Genomic DNA, 22,330 nt, shown 5'->3' with positions numbered 1-22,330 from the left:
TTATAACACAAGAAATTAACTCAAAATAAAGAGGACTAAATCAAAGTGATATGGCAGGTATGATTGTGGTTCATAATCGAAGAAATTAACTCAGACTAAAGTGGACTAAACCAAAGTGATCTGGCAAGTCTGATTGTGGTTTATAATCAAAGAAATTAACTCAAAGTGGACTAAATCAAAGTCATCTGGCAGGTCTGATTGTGGTTTATAACACAAGAAATTAACTCAGACAAAGTGGACTACATCAAAGTGATCTGGCAGGTCTGATTGTGGTTTATAACACAAGAAATTAACTCAGACAAAAGTGGACTAAATCAAAGTGATCTGGCAGGTCTGATTGTGGTTTATAACACCAGAAATTAACTCAGACAAAGTGCACTAAATCAAAGTGCTCTGGCAAGTCTGATTGTGGTTTATAATCGAATAAATTAACTCAGACTAAAGTGGACTAAACCAAAGTGATCTGGCAGGTCTGACTGTGGTTTATAACACAAGAAATTAACTCAGACGAAAGTGGACTAAATCAAAGTGATCTGGCAGGTCTGATTGTGGTTTATAACACAAGAAATTAACTCAGACAAAGTGGACTAAATCAAAGTGATCTGGCAGGTCTGATTGTGGTTTATAAGACAAGAAATTAACTCAGACTAAAGTGGACTAAACCAAAGTGATCTGGCAGGTCTGATTGTAGTTTATAATAGAAGAAATTAACTCAGACTAAAGTGGACTAAATCAAAGTGATCTGGCAGGTCTGATTGTGGTTTATAACACAAGAAATTAACTCAGACAAAGTGGACTAAATCAAAGTGATCTGGCAGGTCTGATTGTGGTTTATAAGACAAGAAATTAACTCAGACTAAAGTGGACTAAACCAAAGTGATCTGGCAGGTCTGATTGTAGTTTATAATAGAAGAAATTAACTCAGACTAAAGTGGACTAAATCAAAGTGATCTGGCAGGTCTGATTGTGGTTTATAACACAAGAAATTAACTCAGACTAAAGTGGACTCAATCAAAGTGATGTGGCAGGTCTGACTGTGGTTTCTAATAGAAAACATTAACTCAGACTAAAGTGGACTAAATCAAAGTGATCTGGCAGGTCTGATTGTGGTTTATAACACAAGAAATTAACTCAGAATAAAGAGGACAAAATCAAAGTGATCTGGCAGGTCTGATTGTGGTTTATAACACAAGAAATTAACTCAGACTAAAGTGGACTAAACCAAAGTGATCTGGCAGGTCTGATTGTAGTTTATAATAGAAGAAATTAACTCAGACTAAAGTGGACTAAATCAAAGTGATCTGGCAGGTCTGATTGTGGTTTATAACACAAGAAATTAACTCAGACAAAGTGGACTAAATCAAAGTGATCTGGCAGGTCTGATTGTGGTTTATAAGACAAGAAATTAACTCAGACTAAAGTGGACTAAACCAAAGTGATCTGGCAGGTCTGATTGTAGTTTATAATAGAAGAAATTAACTCAGACTAAAGTGGACTAAATCAAAGTGATCTGGCAGGTCTGATTGTGGTTTATAACACAAGAAATTAACTCAGACTAAAGTGGACTCAATCAAAGTGATGTGGCAGGTCTGACTGTGGTTTCTAATAGAAAACATTAACTCAGACTAAAGTGGACTAAATCAAAGTGATCTGGCAAGTCTGATTGTGGTTTATAATCAAAGAAATTAACTCAAAGTGGACTAAATCAAAGTCATCTGGCAGGTCTGATTGTGGTTTATAACACAAGAAATTAACTCAGACAAAGTGGACTACATCAAAGTGATCTGGCAGGTCTGATTGTGGTTTATAACACAAGAAATTAACTCAGACAAAAGTGGACTAAATCAAAGTGATCTGGCAGGTCTGATTGTGGTTTATAACACCAGAAATTAACTCAGACAAAGTGGACTAAATCAAAGTGCTCTGGCAAGTCTGATTGTGGTTTATAATCGAATAAATTAACTCAGACTAAAGTGGACTAAACCAAAGTGATCTGGCAGGTCTGATTGTGGTTTATAACACAAGAAATTAACTCAGACGAAAGTGGACTAAATCAAAGTGATCTGGCAGGTCTGATTGTGGTTTATAACACAAGAAATTAACTCAGACAAAGTGGACTAAATTCAAAGTGATCTGGCAGGTCTGATTGTTGGTTTATAAGACAAGAAATTAACTCAGACTAAAGTGGACTAAACCAAAGTGATCTGGCAGGTCTGATTGTAGTTTAGAATAGAAGAAATTAACTCAGACTAAAGTGGACTAAATCAAAGTGATCTGGCAGGTCTGATTGTGGTTTATAACACAAGAAATTAACTCAGACAAAGTGGACTAAATCAAAGTGATCTGGCAGGTCTGATTGTGGTTTATAAGACAAGAAATTAACTCAGACTAAAGTGGACTAAACCAAAGTGATCTGGCAGGTCTGATTGTAGTTTATAATAGAAGAAATTAACTCAGACTAAAGTGGACTAAATCAAAGTGATCTGGCAGGTCTGATTGTGGTTTATAACACAAGAAATTAACTCAGACTAAAGTGGACTCAATCAAAGTGATGTGGCAGGTCTGACTGTGGTTTCTAATAGAAAACATTAACTCAGACTAAAGTGGACTAAATCAAAGTGATCTGGCAGGTCTGATTGTGGTTTATAACACAAGAAATTAACTCAGAATAAAGAGGACTAAATCAAAGTGATCTGGCAGGTCTGATTGTGGTTTATAACACAAGAAATTAACTCAAAATAAAGAGGACTAAATCAAAGTGATATGGCAAGTCTGATTGTGGTTTATAATCGAAGAAATTAATTCAAAGTGGACTAAATCAAAGTCATCTGGCAGGTCTGATTGTGGTTTATAACACAAGAAATTAACTCAGACAAAGTGGACTAAATCAAGTGATCTGGCAGGTCTGATTGTGGTTATAACACAAGAAATTAACTCAGACAAAAGTGGACTAAATCAAAGTGATCTGGCAGGTCTGATTGTGGTTTTATAACACAAGAAATTAACTCAGACAAAGTGGACTAAATCAAAGTGATCTGGCAAGTCTGATTGTGGTTTATAATCGAATAAATTAACTCAGACTAAAGTGGACTAAACCAAAGTGATCTGGCAGGTCTGATTGTGGTTTATAACACAAGAAATTAACTCAGACAAAGTGGACTAAATCAAAGTGATCTGGCAAGTCTGATTGTGGTTTATAATCGAATAAATTAACTCAGACTAAAGTGGACTAAACCAAAGTGATCTGGCAGGTCTGATTGTGGTTTATAACACAAGAAATTAACTCAAATAAAGAGGACTAAATCAAAGTGATATGGCAGGTATGACTGTGGTTCATAATCGAAGAAATTAACTCAGACTAAAGTGGACTAAACCAAAGTGATCTGGCAAGTCTGATTGTGGTTTATAATCGAAGAAATTAACTCAAAGTGGACTAAATCAAAGTCATCTGGCAGGTCTGATTGTGGTTTATAACACAAGAAATTAACTCAGACAAAGTGGACTAAATCAAAGTCATCTGGCAGGTCTGATTGTGGTTTATAACACAAGAAATTAACTCGGACAAAAGTGGACTAAATCAAAGTGATCTGACAGGTCTGATTGTGGTTTATAACACAAGAAATTAACTCAGACAAAGTGGACTAAATCAAAGTGATCTGGCAGGTCTGATTGTGGTTTATAACACAAGAAATTAACTCAGACAAAAGTGGACTAAATCAAAGTGATCTGGCAGGTCTGATTGTGGTTTATAACACAAGAAATTAACTCAGACAAAGTGGACTAAATCAAAGTGATCTGGCAAGTCTGATTGTGGTTTATAATCGAATAAATTAACTCAGACTAAAGTGGACTAAACCAAAGTGATCTGGCAGGTCTGATTGTGGTTTATAACACAAGAAATTAACTCAGACAAAGTGGACTAAATCAAAGTGATCTGGCAAGTCTGATTGTGGTTTATAATCGAATAAATTAACTCAGACTAAAGTGGACTAAACCAAAGTGATCTGGCAGGTCTGATTGTGGTTTATAACACAAGAAATTAACTCAAAATAAAGAGGACTAAATCAAAGTGATATGGCAGGTATGACTGTGGTTCATAATCGAAGAAATTAACTCAGACTAAAGTGGACTAAACCAAAGTGATCTGGCAAGTCTGATTGTGGTTTATAATCGAAGAAATTAACTCAAAGTGGACTAAATCAAAGTCATCTGGCAGGTCTGATTGTGGTTTATAACACAAGAAATTAACTCAGACAAAGTGGACTAAATCAAAGTGATCTGGCAGGTCTGATTGTGGTTTATAACACAAGAAATTAACTCGGACAAAAGTGGACTAAATCAAAGTGATCTGACAGGTCTGATTGTGGTTTATAACACAAGAAATTAACTCAGACAAAGTGGACTAAATCAAAGTGATCTGGCAAGTCTGATTGTGGTTTATAATCGAATAAATTAACTCAGACTAAAGTGGACTAAACCAAAGTGATCTGGCAGGTCTGATTGTGGTTTATAACACAAGAAATTAACTCAGACAAAGTGGACTAAATCAAAGTGATCTGGCAGGTCTGATTGTGGTTTATAACACAAGAAATTAACTCGGACAAAAGTGGACTAAATCAAAGTGATCTGGCAAGTCTGATTGTGGTTTATAATCGAAGAAATTAACTCAGACTAAAGTGGACTAAACCAAAGTGATCTGGCAAGTCTGATTGTGGTTTATAATCGAAGAAATTAACTCAAAGTGGACTAAATCAAAGTCATCTGGCAGGTCTGATTGTGGTTTATAACACAAGAAATTAACTCAGACAAAGTGGACTAAATCAAAGTGATCTGGCAGGTCTGATTGTGGTTTATAACACAAGAAATTAACTCGGACAAAAGTGGACTAAATCAAAGTGATCTGACAGGTCTGATTGTGGTTTATAACACAAGAAATTAATTCAGACAAAGTGGACTAAATCAAAGTGATCTGGCAAGTCTGATTGTGGTTTATAATCGAATAAATTAACTCAGACTAAAGTGGACTAAACCAAAGTGATCTGGCAGGTCTGATTGTGGTTTATAACACAAGAAATTAACTCAGACAAAGTGGACTAAATCAAAGTGATATGGCAGGTCTGATTGTGGTTTATAACACAAGAAATTAACTCAGACGAAAGTGGACTAAATCAAAGTGATCTGGCAGGTCTGATTGTGGTTTATAACACAAGAAATTAACTCAGACAAAGTGGACTAAATCAAAGTGATCTGGCAAGTCTGATTGTGGTTTATAATCGAATAAATTAACTCAGACTAAAGTGGACTAAACCAAAGTGATCTGGCAGGTCTGATTGTGGTTTATAACACAAGAAATTAACTCAGACGAAAGTGGACTAAATCAAAGTGATCTGGCAGGTCTGATTGTGGTTTATAACACAAGAAATTAACTCAGACAAAGTGGACTAAATCAAAGTGATCTGGCAGGTCTGATTGTGGTTTATAACACAAGAAATTAACTCAGACAAAGTGGACTAAATCAAAGTGATATGGCAGGTCTGATTGTGGTTTATAACACAAGAAATTAACTCAGACTAAAGTGGACTAAATCAAAGTGATCTGGCAGGTCTGATTGTGGTTTATAACACAAGAAATTAACTCAGACAAAGTGGACTAAATCAAAGTGATATGGCAGGTCTGATTGTGGTTTATAACACAAGAAATTAACTCAGACGAAAGTGGACTAAATCAAAGTGATCTGGCAGGTCTGATTGTGGTTTATAACACAAGAAATTAACTCAGACAAAGTGGACTAAATCAAAGTGATCTGGCAGGTCTGATTGTGGTTTATAACACAAGAAATTAACTAGGACTAAATCAAAGTGATCTGGCAGGTCTTTTAGGTGGTTTCTGTGTAAAACATGGACCACAGGGTTCCATGTCCAATCCGTCTGAGTCGGGTTTGGTGTTATGACAGCTCAGAGGTGCTACATGTCCGGACAAGTCCACAGACCTGCTTCCAGAGCAGATGCCACCACAACACCCGGAATAACAACAACAACAATAACTTCACGGAATAAATCCAGATGTTATTTTTGACTCGCAAGTGTCTAAAACGTGATTAACTTTTCTTTTTTGTTTTAATCTTGCAGCTCCTGAAGCTCGACAGGGCCGGTGAATGTGGTCTATCAGGGCGGTTTGGAGCAGCCGCAGCGCGGCGGACACACACTGACCTCTGCGGGTGTCGCAGTCCCTCCTGGCCGGCCTGCCGCTGCTCTTCTCCGGGTCACTCCTCCGCCTGAGCTGCTCCTGGCTGCCGGAGCGTCTGTGGAGCAGACACAGCGGGCACACCGGGTGACCGCAGGGCGGGCTGCCGCGCTCCACCTGCACGGACACCGCCAACTTTTTCCCTTCGTCCTCCGGCGGGCTACTCCTGCTTCCGGTTCCGGCTCGGGGCTGTGAGCCGCTGCTGGTAGGTCTGCGGAGCCGCTCAGCGGACCGCGCGGTCGCCATGTTGGCTGGAATCGTCTTCTCCCTCCAAACAAGCCCCGCCCACGCCTTTTCAGCCCGCCAAAGCGCGCGAGCGCTCTGTTGACGTGCCTTTCAAATTTCAAAATAAAAGTATGTATTTAAAAAGTACATATCAGGATTTGCACGTTTTGCGTTTCTGTCGACACAGCGTAGGTCAAGGACACGTCAGTTTCAACTGGCCACGCCCACTTTCCACCTGGCTGTAGCAGATGGTTGTCTGCCTGGATGGTTGTCCTCCAGGACCCAAGACCAGGTGAAGTGAGTTGGAGGTTGGATGTTGGACAGATGTCCCGCACTTTCACTCAGTGAAAGTGATGTGGCAAGTCTGACTGTGGTTTATAATAGAAAACATTAACTCAGACTAAAGTGGACTAAATCAAAGTGATCTGGCTGGTCTGATTGTGGTTTATAACACAAAAAATTAACTCAGAATAAAGAGGACTAAATCAAAGTGATCTGGCAGGTCTGATTGTGGTTTATAACACAAGAAATTAACTCAAAATAAAGAGGACTAAATCAAAGTGATATGGCAGGTATGACTGTGGTATATAATTGAAGAAATTAACTCAGACTAAAGTGGACTAAACCAAAGTGATCTGGCAGGTCTGATTGTGGTTTATAACACAAGAAATCAACTCAGACTAAAGTGGACTAAATCAACGTGATCTGGCAGGTCTGATTGTGCTTTATAATAGAAGAAATTAATTCAGACTAAAGTGGACTAAATCAAAGTGCTCTGGCAGCTCTGATTGTGGTTTATAACACAGGAAATTAACTCAAAATAAAGAGGACTAAATCAAAGTGATCTGGCAGGTCTGACTGTGGTTTATAATAGAAGAAAGTAACTCAGACTAAAGTGGACTAACTCAAAGTGATCTGGCAGGTCTGATTGTGGTTTATAACACAAGAAATTAACTAAGACTAAAATGGACTAAATCCGAGTGATCTGGCAGGTCTGATTGTAGTTTATAACACAAGAAATTAACTCAGAATATAGTGGAATAAATCAAAGTGATCTGGCAGGTCCTGATTGTGGTTTATAATTGAAGAAATTAACTCAGACTAATGTGGACTAAATCAAAGTGATGAGGCAGGTCTGATTGTGGTTTATAATAGACAAAATTAACTAAGACTAAAATGGACTAAATCAAAGTGATCTGGCAGGTCTGACTGTGGTTTATAACACAAGAAATTAACTCAGAATATAGTGGAATAAATCAAAGTGATCTGGCAGGTCTGATTGTGGTTTATAATAGAAGAAATTAACTCAGAATAAAATGGAATAAATCAAAGTGATCTGGCAGGTGTGATTGTGGTTTATAATTGAAGATATTAACTCAGACTAATGTGGACTAAATCAAAGTGATCGGGCAGGTCTGATTGTGCTTTATAACACAAGAAATTAACTCAGAATAAAGAGGACTAAATCAAAGTGATCTGGCAGGTCTGATTGTGGTTTATAATAGAAGAAATTAACTCAGACTAAAGTGGACTAAACCAAAGTGATCTGGTAGGTGTGATTGTGGTTTATAACACAAGAAATTAACTCAGAATAAAGAGGACTAAATCAAAGTTTATCTGGCAGGTCTGATTGTGGTTTCGAACACAAGAAAACTCAGAATAAAGAGGACTACATCAAATTGATCTGACAGGTCTGATTGTGGTTTATAACATAAGAAAAAACTCAGACTAAAGTGGACTAAATCAAAGTGATCTATCTGGCAGGTCTGATTGTGGTTTATAACACAAGAAATTAACTCAGACTAAAGTGGACTAAATCAAAGTGATCTGGCAGGTCTGATTGTGATTTATAACACAAGAAATTAACTCAGACTAAAGTGGACTAAACCAAAGTGATCTGGGAGGTCTGATTGTGGTTTATAACACAAGAAATTAACTCAGACTAAAGTGGACTAAACCAAAGTAATCTGGGAGGTCTGATTGTGGTTTATAATAGAAGAAATTAACTCAGATTAAAGTGGACTAAACCAAAGTGATGTGGCAGGTCTGATTGTGGTTTATACCACAAGAAATTAACTCAGACTAAAGTGGACTAAATCAAAGTGATCTGGCAGGTCTGATTGTGGATTATAACACAAGAAATTAACTCAGAATAAAGAGGACTAAATCAAAATGATCTGGCAGGTCTGATCGTGGTTTATAATAGAAGAAATTAACTCAGACTAAAGTGGACTAAACCAAAGTGATCTGGCAAGTCTCATTGTCGTTTATAATCGAATAAATTAACTCAGACTAAAGTGGACTCAATCAAAGTGATGAGGCAAGTCTGACTGTAGTTTATAATAGAAAACATTAACTCAGACCAAAGTGGACTAAATCAAAGTGATCTGGCAGGTCTGATTGTGGTTTATAACACAAGAAATTAACTCAGAATAAAGAGGACTAAATCAAAGTGATCTGGCAGGTCTGATTGTGGTTTATAACACAAGAAATTAACTCAAAATAAAGAGGACTAAATCAAAGTGATATGGCAGGTATGATTGTGGTTCATAATCGAAGAAATTAACTCAGACTAAAGTGGACTAAACCAAAGTGATCTGGCAAGTCTGATTGTGGTTTATAATCGAAGAAATTAACTCAAAGTGGACTAAATCAAAGTCATCTGGCAGGTCTGATTGTGGTTTATAACACAAGAAATTAACTCAGACAAAGTGGACTAAATCAAAGTGATATGGCAGGTCTGATTGTGGTTTATAACACAAGAAATTAACTCAGACGAAAGTGGACTAAATCAAAGTGATCAGGCAGGTCTGATTGTGGTTTATAACACAAGAAATTAACTCAGACAAAGTGGACTAAATCAAAGTGATCTGGCAAGTCTGATTGTGGTTTATAATCGAATAAATTAACTCAGACTAAAGTGGGCTAAACCAAAGTGATCTGGCAGGTCTGATTGTGGTTTATAACACAAGAAATTAACTCAGACTAAAGTGGACTAAACAAAAGTGATCTGGGAGGTCTGATTGTGGATTATAATAGAAGAAATTAACTCAGACTAAAGTGGACTAAACCAAAGTGATGTGGCAGGTCTGATTGTGGTTTATACCACAAGAAATTAACTCAGACTAAAGTGGACTAAATCAAAGTGATCTGGCAGGTCTGATTGTGGATTATAACACAAGAAATTAACTCAGAATAAAGAGGACTAAATCAAAATGATCTGGCAGGTCTGATCGTGGTTTATAATAGAAGAAATTAACTCAGACTAAAGTGGACTAAACCAAAGTGATCTGGCAAGTCTCATTGTCGTTTATAATCGAATAAATTAACTCAGAATAAAGAGGACTAAATCAAAGTGATCTGACAGGTCTGATTATGGTTTATAACACAAGAAATTAACTCAGACTAAATTAGACTAAATCAAAGTGATCTGGCAGGTCTGATTGTGGTTTATAATTGAAGAAATTAACTCAGACTAAAGTGGACTAAATCAAAGTGATGTGGCAGGTCTGATTGTGGTTTATAAGGCAAGAAATTAACTCAGACTAAAGTGGACTCAATCAAAGTGATGTGGCAAGTCTGACTGTGGTTTATAATAGAAAAACTTAACTCAGACTAACGTGGACTAAATCAAAGTGATCTGGCAGGTCTGATTGTGGTTTATAATAGAAGAAATTAACTCAGACTAAAGCGGACTAGACCAAAGTGATCTGGCAGGTCTGATTGTAGTTTATAATAGAAGAAATTAACTCAGACTAAAGTGGACTAAATCAAAGTGATCTGGCAGGTCTGATTGTGGTTTATAAGACAAGAAATTAACTCAGACTAAAGTGGACTAACCCAAAGTGATCTGGCAGGTCTGATTGTAGTTTATAATAGAAGAAATTAACTCAGACTAAAGTGGACTAAATCAAAGTGATCTGGCAGGTCTGATTGTGGTTTATAACACAAGAAATTAACTCAGACTAAAGTGGGCTCAATCAAAGTGATGTGGCAAGTCTGACTGTGGTTTATAATAGAAAACATTAACTCAGACTAAAGTGGACTAAATCAAAGTGATCTGGCAGGTCTGATTGTGGTTTATAACACAAGAAATTAACTCAGAATAAAGAGGACTAAATCAAAGTGATCTGGCAGGTCTGATTGTGGTTTATAACACAAGAAATTAACTCAAAATAAAGAGGACTAAATCAAAGTGATATGGCAGGTATGATTGTGGTTCATAATCGAAGAAATTAACTCAGACTAAAGTGGACTAAACCAAAGTGATCTGGCAAGTCTGATTGTGGTTTATAATCGAAGAAATTAACTCAAAGTGGACTAAATCAAAGTCATCTGGCAGGTCTGATTGTGGTTTATAACACAAGAAATTAACTCAGACAAAGTGGACTACATCAAAGTGATCTGGCAGGTCTGATTGTGGTTTATAACACAAGAAATTAACTCAGACAAAAGTGGACTAAATCAAAGTGATCTGGCAGGTCTGATTGTGGTTTATAACACAAGAAATTAACTCAGACAAAGTGGACTAAATCAAAGTGCTCTGGCAAGTCTGATTGTGGTTTATAATCGAATAAATTAACTCAGACTAAAGTGGACTAAACCAAAGTGATCTGGCAGGTCTGATTGTGGTTTATAACACAAGAAATTAACTCAGACAAAGTGGACTAAATCAAAGTGATATGGCAGGTCTGATTGTGGTTTATAACACAAGAAATTAACTCAGACGAAAGTGGACTAAATCAAAGTGGTCTGGCAGGTCTGATTGTGGTTTATAATCGAAGAAATTAACTCAGACTAAAGTGGACTAAACCAAAGTGATCTGGCAGGTCTGATTGTGGTTTATAACACAAGAAATTAACTCAGACAAAGTGGACTAAATCAAAGTGATATGGCAGGTCTGATTGTGGTTTATAACACAAGAAATTAACTCAGACAAAGTGGACTAAATCAAAGTGATCTGGCAAGTCTGATTGTGGTTTATAATCGAATAAATTAACTCAGACTAAAGTGGACTAAACCAAAGTGATCTGGCAGGTCTGATTGTGGTTTATAACACAAGAAATTAACTCAGACTAAAGTGGACTAAACCAAAGTGATCTGGCAGGTCTGATTGTGGTTTATAACACAAGAAATTAACTCAGATAAAGTGGACTAAATCAAAGTGATCTGGCAAGTCTGATTGTGGTTTATAATCGAAGAAATTAACTCAGACTAAAGTGGACTAAACCAAAGTGATCTGGCAGGTCTGATTGTGGTTTATAACACAAGAAATTAACTCAGACAAAGTGGACTAAATCAAAGTGATATGGCAGGTCTGATTGTGGTTTATAACACAAGAAATTAACTCAGACGAAAGTGGACTAAATCAAAGTGATATGGCAGGTCTGATTGTGGTTTATAACACAAGAAATTAACTCAGACAAAGTGGACTAAATCAAAGTGCTCTAGCAGGTCTGATTGTGGTTTATAACACAAGAAATTAACTCAGACTAAAGTGGACTAAACCAAAGTGATCTGGCAGGTCTGATTGTGGTTTATAACACAAGAAATTAACTCAGACAAAGTGGACTAAATCAAAGTGATATGGCAGGTCTGATTGTGGTTTATAACACAAGAAATTAACTCAGACGAAAGTGGACTAAATCAAAGTGATCTGGCAGGTCTGATTGTGGTTTATAACACAAGAAATTAACTCAGACAAAGTGGACTAAATCAAAGTGATCTGGCAAGTCTGATTGTGGTTTATAATCGAATAAATTAACTCAGACTAAAGTGGGCTAAACCAAAGTGACCTGGCAGGTCTGATTGTGGTTTATAACACAAGAAATTAACGCAGACGAAAGTGGACTAAATCAAAGTGATCTGGCAGGTCTGATTGTGGTTTATAACACAAGAAATTAACTCAGACAAAGTGGACTAAATCAAAGTGATCTGGCAGGTCTGATTGTGGTTTATAAGACAAGAAATTAACTCAGACTAAAGTGGACTAAACCAAAGTGATCTGGCAGGTCTGATTGTAGTTTATAATAGAAGAAATTAACTCAGACTAAAGTGGACTAAATCAAAGTGATCTGGCAGGTCTGATTGTGGTTTATAACACAAGAAATTAACTCAGACTAAAGTGGACTCAATCAAAGTGATGTGGCAAGTCTGACTGTGGTTTATAATAGAAAACATTAACTCAGACTAAAGTGGACTAAATCAAAGTGATCTGGCAGGTCTGATTGTGGTTTATAACACAAGAAATTAACTCAGAATAAAGAGGACTAAATCAAAGTGATCTGGCAGGTCTGATTGTGGTTTATAACACAAGAAATTAACTCAAATAAAGAGGACTAAATCAAAGTGATATGGCAGGTATGATTGTGGTTCATAATCGAAGAAATTAACTCAGACTAAAGTGGACTAAACCAAAGTGATCTGGCAAGTCTGATTGTGGTTTATAATCGAAGAAATTAACTCAAAGTGGACTAAATCAAAGTCATCTGGCAGGTCTGATTGTGGTTTATAACACAAGAAATTAACTCAGACAAAGTGGACTAAATCAAAGTGATCTGGCAGGTCTGATTGTGGTTTATAACACAAGAAATTAACTCAGACAAAAGTGGACTAAATCAAAGTGATCTGGCAGGTCTGATTGTGGTTTATAACACAAGAAAATAACTCAGACAAAGTGGACTAAATCAAAGTGATCTGGCAAGTCTGATTGTGGTTTATAATCGAATAAATTAACTCAGACTAAAGTGGACTAAACCAAAGTGATCTGGCAGGTCTGATTGTGGTTTATAACACAAGAAATTAACTCAGACAAAGTGGACTAAATCAAAGTGATATGGCAGGTCTGATTGTGGTTTATAACACAAGAAATTAACTCAGACGAAAGTGGACTAAATCAAAGTGATCTGGCAGGTCTGATTGTGGTTTATAACACAAGAAATTAACTCAGACAAAGTGGACTAAATCAAAGTGATCTGGCAAGTCTGATTGTGGTTTATAATCGAATAAATTAACTCAGACTAAAGTGGACTAAACCAAAGTGATCTGGCAGGTCTGATTGTGGTTTATAACACAAGAAATTAACTCAGACAAAGTGGACTAAATCAAAGTGATCTGGCAAGTCTGATTGTGGTTTATAATCGAAGAAATTAACTCAGACTAAAGTGGACTAAACCAAAGTGATCTGGCAGGTCTGATTGTGGTTTATAACACAAGAAATTAACTCAGACAAAGTGGACTAAATCAAAGTGATATGGCAGGTCTGATTGTGGTTTATAACACAAGAAATTAACTCAGACGAAAGTGGACTAAATCAAAGTGATCTAGCAGGTCTGATTGTGGTTTATAACACAAGAAATTAACTCAGACAAAGTGGACTAAATCAAAGTGATCTGGCAAGTCTGATTGTGGTTTATAATCGAATAAATTAACTCAGACTAAAGTGGACTAAACCAAAGTGATCTGGCAGGTCTGATTGTGGTTTATAACACAAGAAATTAACTCAGACAAAGTGGACTAAATCAAAGTGATATGGCAGGTCTGATTGTGGTTTATAACACAAGAAATTAACTCAGACGAAAGTGGACTAAATCAAAGTGATCTGGCAGGTCTGATTGTGGTTTATAACACAAGAAATTAACTCAGACAAAGTGGACTAAATCAAAGTGATCTGGCAGGTCTGATTGTGGTTTATAACACAAGAAATTAACTCAGACAAAGTGGACTAAATCAAAGTGATATGGCACGTCTGATTGTGGTTTATAACACAAGAAATTAACTCAGACTAAAGTGGACTAAATCAAAGTGATCTGGCAGGTCTGATTGTGGTTTATAACACAAGAAATTAACTCAGACAAAGTGGACTAAATCAAAGTGATATGGCAGGTCTGATTGTGGTTTATAACACAAGAAATTAACTCAGACGAAAGTGGACTAAATCAAAGTGATCTGGCAAGTCTGATTGTGGTTTATAACACAAGAAATTAACTCAGACAAAGTGGACTAAATCAAAGTGATCTGGCAGGTCTGATTGTGGTTTATAACACAAGAAATTAACTCAGACGAAAGTGGACTAAATCAAAGTGATCTGGCAGGTCTGATTGTGGTTTATAACACAAGAAATTAACTCAGACAAAGTGGACTAAATCAAAGTGATCTGGCAGGTCTGATTGTGGTTTATAACACAAGAAATTAACTCAGACAAAGTGGACTAAATCAAAGTGATCTGGCAGGTCTGATTGTGGTTTATAACACAAGAAATTAATTACGACTAAATCAAAGTGATCTGGCAGGTCTTTTAGGTGGTTTCTGTGTAAAACATGGACCACAGGGTTCCATGTCCAATCCGTCTGAGTCGGGTTTGGTGTTGTGACAGCTCAGAGGTGCTACATGTCCGGACAAGTCCACAGACCTGCTTCCAGAGCAGATGCCACCACAACACCCGGAATAACAACAACAACAACTTCACGGAATAAATCCAGATGTTATTTTTGACTCGCGAGTGTCTAAAACGTGATTAACTTTTCTTTTTTGTTTTAATCTTGCAGCTCCTGAAGCTCGACAGGGCCGGTGAATGTGGTCTATCAGGGCGGTTTGGAGCAGCCGCAGCGCGGCGGACACACACTGACCTCTGCGGGTGTCGCAGTCCCTCCTGGCCGGCCTGCCGCTGCTCTTCTCCGGGTCACTCCTCCGCCTGAGCCGCTCCTGGCTGCCGGAGCGTCTGTGGAGCAGACACAGCGGGCACACCGGGTGACCGCAGGGCGGGCTGCCGCGCTCCACCTGCACGGACACCGCCAACTTTTTCCCTTCGTCCTCCGGCGGGCTACTCCTGCTTCCGGCTCCGGCTCGGGGCTGTGAACCGCTGCTGGTAGGTCTGCGGAGCCGCTCGGCGGACCGCGCGGTCGCCATGTTGGCTGGAATCGTCTTCTCCCTCCAAACAAGCCCCGCCCACGCCTTTTCAGCCCGCCAAAGCGCGCGAGCGCTCTGTTGACGTGCCTTTCAAATTTCAAAATAAAAGTATGTATTTAAAAAGTACATATCAGGATTTGCACGTTTTGCGTTTCTGTCGACACAGCGTAGGTCAAGGACACGTCAGTTTCAACTGGCCACGCCCACTTTCCACCTGGCTGTAGCAGATGGTTGTCTGCCTGGATGGTTGTCCTCCAGGACCCAAGACCAGGTGAAGTGAGTTGGAGGTTGGATGTTGGACAGATGTCCCGCACTTTCACTCAGTGTTGGTGTCAGGCAACCCAGAGCCCACCAGAAAATTAGTCTGAATTTAACCTCTTTTTCTTTTCAATAGTTTGACTGTCAGATGATCTTGAGACCCCAAATCAGTGTGAGACCATCAGACATACCTCAAGATAAAAGGTTTCATCACACCTTCTATTTTACAGGATGTTTTCATTTTTTCAATATCTTCACTGTTAGTTGAAATCAGTGACCACTGGTTTACGGGACTAACCAGGTGTCCAATTAAAAACCTTCCCCGGGGAAATTCTATTTTATATTCAGATTTTAAAACAGTGGTTGGCACTGTTGCCTCACAGTGTGCCTTTCTGTCTGTAGTTTGTACGTTTTTTTTGTATGTGTGTTTATGTGGGTCGTCTGTCCATCTGCCCGCCCCTGGCACATGGGGTGTGCAGCCAGTACATTCTGAGTGCCAGTCGGCCAGATAAATGAGGAGGGTTGTGTCAGGAAGGGCATCCAGTATAAAACATGCCAAAATTAAAGATGCAGATAACAAATCGAATTTCCGTACCAGATTGGTCAAAGTACAAGTTAACAACGACCGCCACCGATGCTGTTGCCCAACAGGGTGCCAGCGTAAATTGGGTTACTGCTGAGCAAAGAAGAAGAGGAGGAAAATGTGCCCAGACACAGCAGGAGAAGACGAAAACAAGAAGGGTGAAAGTGAGAGTCAGGACTTTGAATGTTGGTAGTATGACTGGTAAAGGGAGAGAGCTGGCTGATATGATGGAGAGGAGAAAGGTAGACATATTGTGTGTGCAAGAGACCAAGTGGAAGGGAAGTAAGAGCAGGAGCATCGGCGGTGGGTACAAGTTGTTGTACCATGGTGAGGACAGGAAGAGAAATGGAGTTGGGGTCATTTGAAAGGAAGAGTGTTAAGAGTGTGTTGGAGGTTAAGCGAGTGTCTGACAGGGTGATGAGTGTGAAGTTGGAAATTGAAGGGGTGATGATGAATATCATCAGTGCATATGCCCCACAGGTAGGTTGTGATATGAAGGAGAAAGAATATTGAAGAATGGTGATAGGAGCGGACTTCACTGGACATGTTGGAGAAGGGAACAGGGGTGATGAGGAAGTAATGGGTAGATATGGTATCAAGGACAGGAATGTGGAAGGATAGATGGTAGTTAATTTTGCAAAAAGAATGGAAATAGCTGTGGTGAATACCTACTTTAAGAAAAGGGAGGAGCACAGGGTGACACTTAAGACTGGAGGAAGGCGCACGCAAGTGGACTACATCCTGTGTAGGCGATGCAAACTAAAATAAATCAGAGACTGTAAGGTGGTGGCAGTAGAGAGTGTAGCTAGACAGCATAGGATGGTTGTTTATAGGATGACTTTAGAGGTGCAGAAGAAGAAGAGAGTGAGAACTCAATAAAGGATTAGATGGTGGAAGCTGAAGGAGGAAGACTGTTGTGTGAAATTCATTGAGCAGGTGAGAGAAGCACTGGATGGAGGGGAAGCAGTTTTGGACAACTGGAAAAGTACTGCAGATGTTAGGGAGACAGCTAGAAAGGTACTGGGTGTGACGTCCGGACAGTCGAAGAAAGACAAGAAGACTTGGTGGTGGAACGAAGATGTTCAGGAAAGTATAAATCAAATCAAATCAGTTTTATTTATATAGCGCCAAATCACAACAAACAGTTGCCCCAAGTTGCTTTATATTATAAGGCAAAAGCCATACAGTAATTACGGAAAAACCCCAACGGTCAAAACAACCCCCTACGAGCAGGCACTTGGCGACAGTGGGAAGGAAAACTCCCTTTTAACAGGAAGAAACTTCCAGCAGAACCAGGCTCAGGGAGGGGCAGTCTTCTGCTGGGACTGGTTGGGGCTGAGGGAGAGAACCAGGAAAAAGACATGCTGTGGAGGGGAGCAGAGATCAATCACTAATGATTAAATGCAGAGTGGTGCATACAGAGCAAAAAGAGAAAGAAACACTCAGTGCATCATGGGAACCCCCCAGCAGTCTACGTCTATAGCAGCATAACTAAGGGATGGTTCAGGGTCACCTGATCCAGCCCTAACTGTTGGGAAAGTGTAAGTACACGGACCCACAACAGGGGGCGCAAATGAACGGACAATGGAATAGGTCAAATAACAACACTTTACTGTTGCGAACGTGCACAACAAACACAACAGATTACACAATAGATCAGAGGTCAAATTACAAGGTGTCGTGTGGGCAGGCTCGAAGATAGGAGACGCCTGTCCAAAGCAGAACCGGAATCACACGATTTCCTCCGCCACCAGACCCCGGGAATACTGGAGCCGCCAAGTCCCGAACTCCCAGGTGGCCACTGCCTCCGCGTGTCGGACCTGGTACTGCTGGCGAGGAACAAAAACACAATTAAACGTGGGTGCATCTGCACCAAGCAATCTGCACGGCAGGGGAGCTACCTCCACCTCTCGTTGGAGAAAAAGTCTGTTATCACTCACAAAAATCACAAAAAGGGCTTTCTATCAAGCAGTCAGGCTGAGGATATTACCTTTCAGGTAGAACGATATCTCGGCAAAGAGGTGGAGATGACATCTTGCTGATATACCGATGCAGATCAGATGAGTGGTGACAGCTGTCACAGGTGATGAGTGTCAGCTGTCACCCCGGCTGCTCCTGTGAGGCGGCAGCGCCCTCTGGTGCCTGGAGCCCGCACTCCAGGCAGGGTGCCCTCTGGTGGTGGTGGGCCAGCAGTACCTCCTCTTCAGCGGCCCACACAACACTAACTATAAGCTTTAGCAAAAAGGAAAGTTTTAAGCCTAATCTTAAAAGTAGAGAGGGTGTCTGTCTCCCTGATCTGAATTGGGAGCTGGTTCCACAGGAGAGGAGCCTGAAAGCTGAAGGCTCTGCCTCCCATTCTACTCTTACAAACCCTAGGAACTACAAGTAAGCCTGCAGTCTGAGAGCGAAGCGCTCTATTGGGGTGATATGGTACTACGAGGTCCCTAAGATAAGATGGGACCTGATTATTCAAAACCTTATAAGTAAGAAGAAGAATTTTAAATTCTATTCTGGAATTAACAGGAAGCCAATGAAGAGAGGCCAATATGGGTGAAATATGCTCTCTCCTTCTAGTCCCGTCAGTACTCTAGCTGCAGCATTTTGAATTAACTGAAGGCTTTTTAGGGAACTTTTAGGACAACCTGATAATAATGAATTACAATAGTCCAGCCTAGAGGAAATAAATGCATGAATTAGTTTTTCAGCATCACTCTGAGACAAGACCTTTCTAATTTTAGAGATATTGCGCAAATGCAAAAAAGCAGTCCTACATATTTGCTTAATATGTGCATTGAAGGACATATCCTGATCAAAAATGACTCCAAGATTTCTCACAGTATTACTAGAGGTCAGGGTAATGCCATCCAGAGTAAAGATCTGGTTAGACACCATGTTTCTAAGATTTGTGGGGCCAAGTACAATAACTTCAGTTTTATCTGAATTTAAAAGCAGGAAATTAGAGGTCATCCATGTCTTTATGTCTGAAAGACATTCCTGCAGTTTAACTAATTGATGTGTGTCCTCTGGCTTCATGGAATGATAAAGCTGGGTATCATCTGCGTAACAATGAAAATTTAAGCAATGCTTTCTAATAATACTGCCTAAGGGAAACATGTATAAAGTGAATAAAATCGGCCCTAGCACAGAACCTTGTGGAACTCCATAATTAACCTTAGTCCGTGAAGAAGACTCCCCATTTACATGAACAAATTGTAATCTATTAGATAGATTACAATAGATTAGATTAAGAAGAAAGAGGTTGGAGAAAAAGAATTGGGATAGTTGAAGTGATAAAGAAGTAGACAGGAGTACAAGGAAATGCAATGTAAGGCAAAAAGAGAAGCGGCAAAAGCTATGGAAACGGCATTTAGGGAGCTGTACAAGAAGTTGAATAGTAAAGAAGAAGAAAAGGACTTGTACCCATTGGCCAGACAAAGGGACAGAGTTGGAAAGGATGTGCAGCAGGTTAGAGTGGTAAAAGATGCACATGGTAATGTACTGACAAGTGAGGAGTGTGTGTTGAGAAGGTGGAGGGAATATTTTGAGGAGCTGATAAATGAAGAAAATGAGAGAGAGAAAAGACTGGATGATGTGGCGAGAGTAAATCAGGGAGTGCAAGAGATTAGTAAGGAAGAAGTGAGGGCAGCTATGAAGAGGATGAAGAGTGGAAAAGCAGTTGGTCCGGATGACATTCCAGTGGTGGCATGGAAATGTCTAGAAGAGATGGCAGTGGAGTTTCTAACCAGATTGTTTAATAAAATCTTGGAAAGTGAGAGGATGCCTGAGGAGTGGAGATGAACTGTGCTGATTCCTATTTTTAAGAATAAGGGTGATGTGCAGAGCTGCAGTAACAGCAGAGGCATAAAGTTGATCAGCCACAGCGTGAAGTTATGGGAAAGAGTAATAGAAGCTAGGCTTAGAAAACAAGGGAAGATCTGTGAGCAGCAATATGGTTTCATGAGAAAAAGCACTACAGATGCAATGTTTGCTCTGAGAATGCTGATGGAGAAGAATAGAGAAGGTCAGAAGGAGGACACATTGTGTGTTTGTGGATTTAGAGAAAGATTATGACAGGGTGCCAAGAGAAGAGTTGCTGTATTGTATGAGGAAGTCTGGAGTGGCAGAGAAGTATGTGAGGATACTGCAGGACATGTACAAGGATAGTGTGACAGCGGTGAGATGCACAGTAGAAATGACAGACTCATTCAAGGTGGAGGTGGGATTACACTAAGGATCAGCTCTGAGTCCTTTCGGGCAGGTTGACTGATTAGATCAGATAGGAGTCTCCATGGACTATGATGTTTGCAGATGACATTGTGATCTGTAGTGAGAGTCAAGAGCAGGTTGAGTCTTGCCTGGAGAGGTGGATATATGCTCTGGAGAGAAGGGGAATGAAAATCAGTAGAAGCAAGACAGTAGTGAGACCAGCTATGCTGTACAGCTTAAAGACATTGGCACTAACAAAAGACAGGAGGCAGAGCTGGAGGTGGCAAAGCTGAAGATGTTGCAATCCAAGAACCCCCAATGTGGATCCAAGCAGGGACCACAAAGAAGACTTGTAAGAGTTTCAGGCAAGATCAACACGAATTCTGAAGCATGTTCAAGCTATGAAATTCATAAATATATGCTTTGCAGCACCATCTAGTGGGGTAGTTCCACCAACTTCAGCACCGTGGATTTAACGCAGACTGTCCATACACTTTCCAAATTTCATGCCATTTGGTTACCTCGTTAATGAGAAAACCCATCATAAATTAAATGACTGTGCATAAGGTCCAACTCAAAGTAAAAAAAAAAAAACTTTCAAAAAGAGAAAAAATATTTGAAAGTTTTTGGTCCAATTTTTCAGAGTCACACTCAAGATACTGTTTTGACACTAATCTGGCCTTTCTGCATGAAAAATCCAGAGACGAGTTCACACCGACATATTTTGCATTTTTCGTAAACTGCTAAAAACTCATCTTGGCACAAAGAGTTGTGCCTATACCACTGGAACGAGCCTAATGCACTGACTGCAACACTATCAAGGCTTGACAGATCAGAATTTATTAGAAGTTGTATTTTTTTCAAAGCTGTTTTATGATTTACAGCGCCACCTAGTGTTTTTTTACTGGCTATTTTCTTGTATACAGACAGTTTGTTCTGTGCTCTTTGCACCATAAACTGTATTCTCGTTGAAGCTGGCAAATTTGGCAGCTGTTTTTTCGCACCACTGGTGCTTGGACCCTTAAAAAAACCCAAAACAAGAGCCAGCAGAAAAACAACAGGGTCCTTTGACCAGATTCCAGGTGCTTGGACCCGAAAAACAACAGGTTCTGAAAACAATGGTATATTAAGGTGTATGTGATTATTCCCAAAATATGAGATCATTCTCCATTCATCCAGAGTACCAAGGTCATATCATATGGAAGCTGTTGAGGATAAAAAGACTTTTTGCTGTGCAATACAAATTACAAGGTGAAGAATAAAACTACAGTATATATATATATATATATATATATATATATATATATATATATATATATATATATATATATATATATATATATATATATATATATATCTATCAATCCACAAATGTGGATTACTTATAAGGTTTTGAATAATCAGGTCCCATCTTATCTTAGGGACCTCGTAGTACCATATCACCCCAATAGAGCGCTTTGCTCTCAGACTGCAGGCTTACTTGTAGTTCCTAGGGTTTGTAAGAGTAGAATGGGAGGCAGAGCCTTCAGCTTTCAGGCTCCTCTCCTGTGGAACCAGCTCCCAATTCAGATCAGGGAGACAGACACCCTCTCTACTTTTAAGATTAGGCTTAAAACTTTCCTTTTTGCTAAAGCTTATAGTTAGGGCTGGAACAGGTGACCCTGAACCATCCCTTAGTTATGCTGCTATAGACTTAGACTGCTGGGGGGTTCCCATGATGCACTGTTTCTTTCTCTTTTTGCTCTGTATGCACCACTCTGCATTTAATCATTAGTGATCGATCTCTGCTCCCCTCCACAGCATGTCTTTTTCCTGGTTCTCTCCCTCAGCCCCAACCAGTCCCAGCAGAAGACTGCCCCTCCCTGAGCCTGGTTCTGCTGGAGGTTTCTTCCTGTTAAAAGGGAGTTT

The 22,330-nt window shown here is 39.4% G+C and overlaps 1 protein-coding gene across 1 annotated transcript in view; it reads right to left on the bottom strand.

Annotated features, from left to right (window-relative positions):
• Positions 1-6,506, bottom strand: part of LOC117509064 (E3 ubiquitin-protein ligase RNF169-like) — a 100,407-nt gene extending 93,901 nt beyond the window's left edge. Inside the window, exon 1 of the mRNA XM_034168873.1 lies at positions 6,210-6,506. Within this exon, the coding sequence (XP_034024764.1) occupies positions 6,210-6,489 (280 nt within the window). The 5' untranslated portion in view covers positions 6,490-6,506. The remainder of the gene's footprint in view (positions 1-6,209) is intronic.
• Between the last annotated feature and the right edge of the window lie 15,824 nt (positions 6,507-22,330).

Source organism: Thalassophryne amazonica, chromosome 4 (assembly GCF_902500255.1).
Source record: "Thalassophryne amazonica chromosome 4, fThaAma1.1, whole genome shotgun sequence".
Taxonomy (NCBI): domain Eukaryota; kingdom Metazoa; phylum Chordata; class Actinopteri; order Batrachoidiformes; family Batrachoididae; genus Thalassophryne; species Thalassophryne amazonica.
This window is presented reverse-complemented; position numbering and strand designations above follow the sequence as displayed.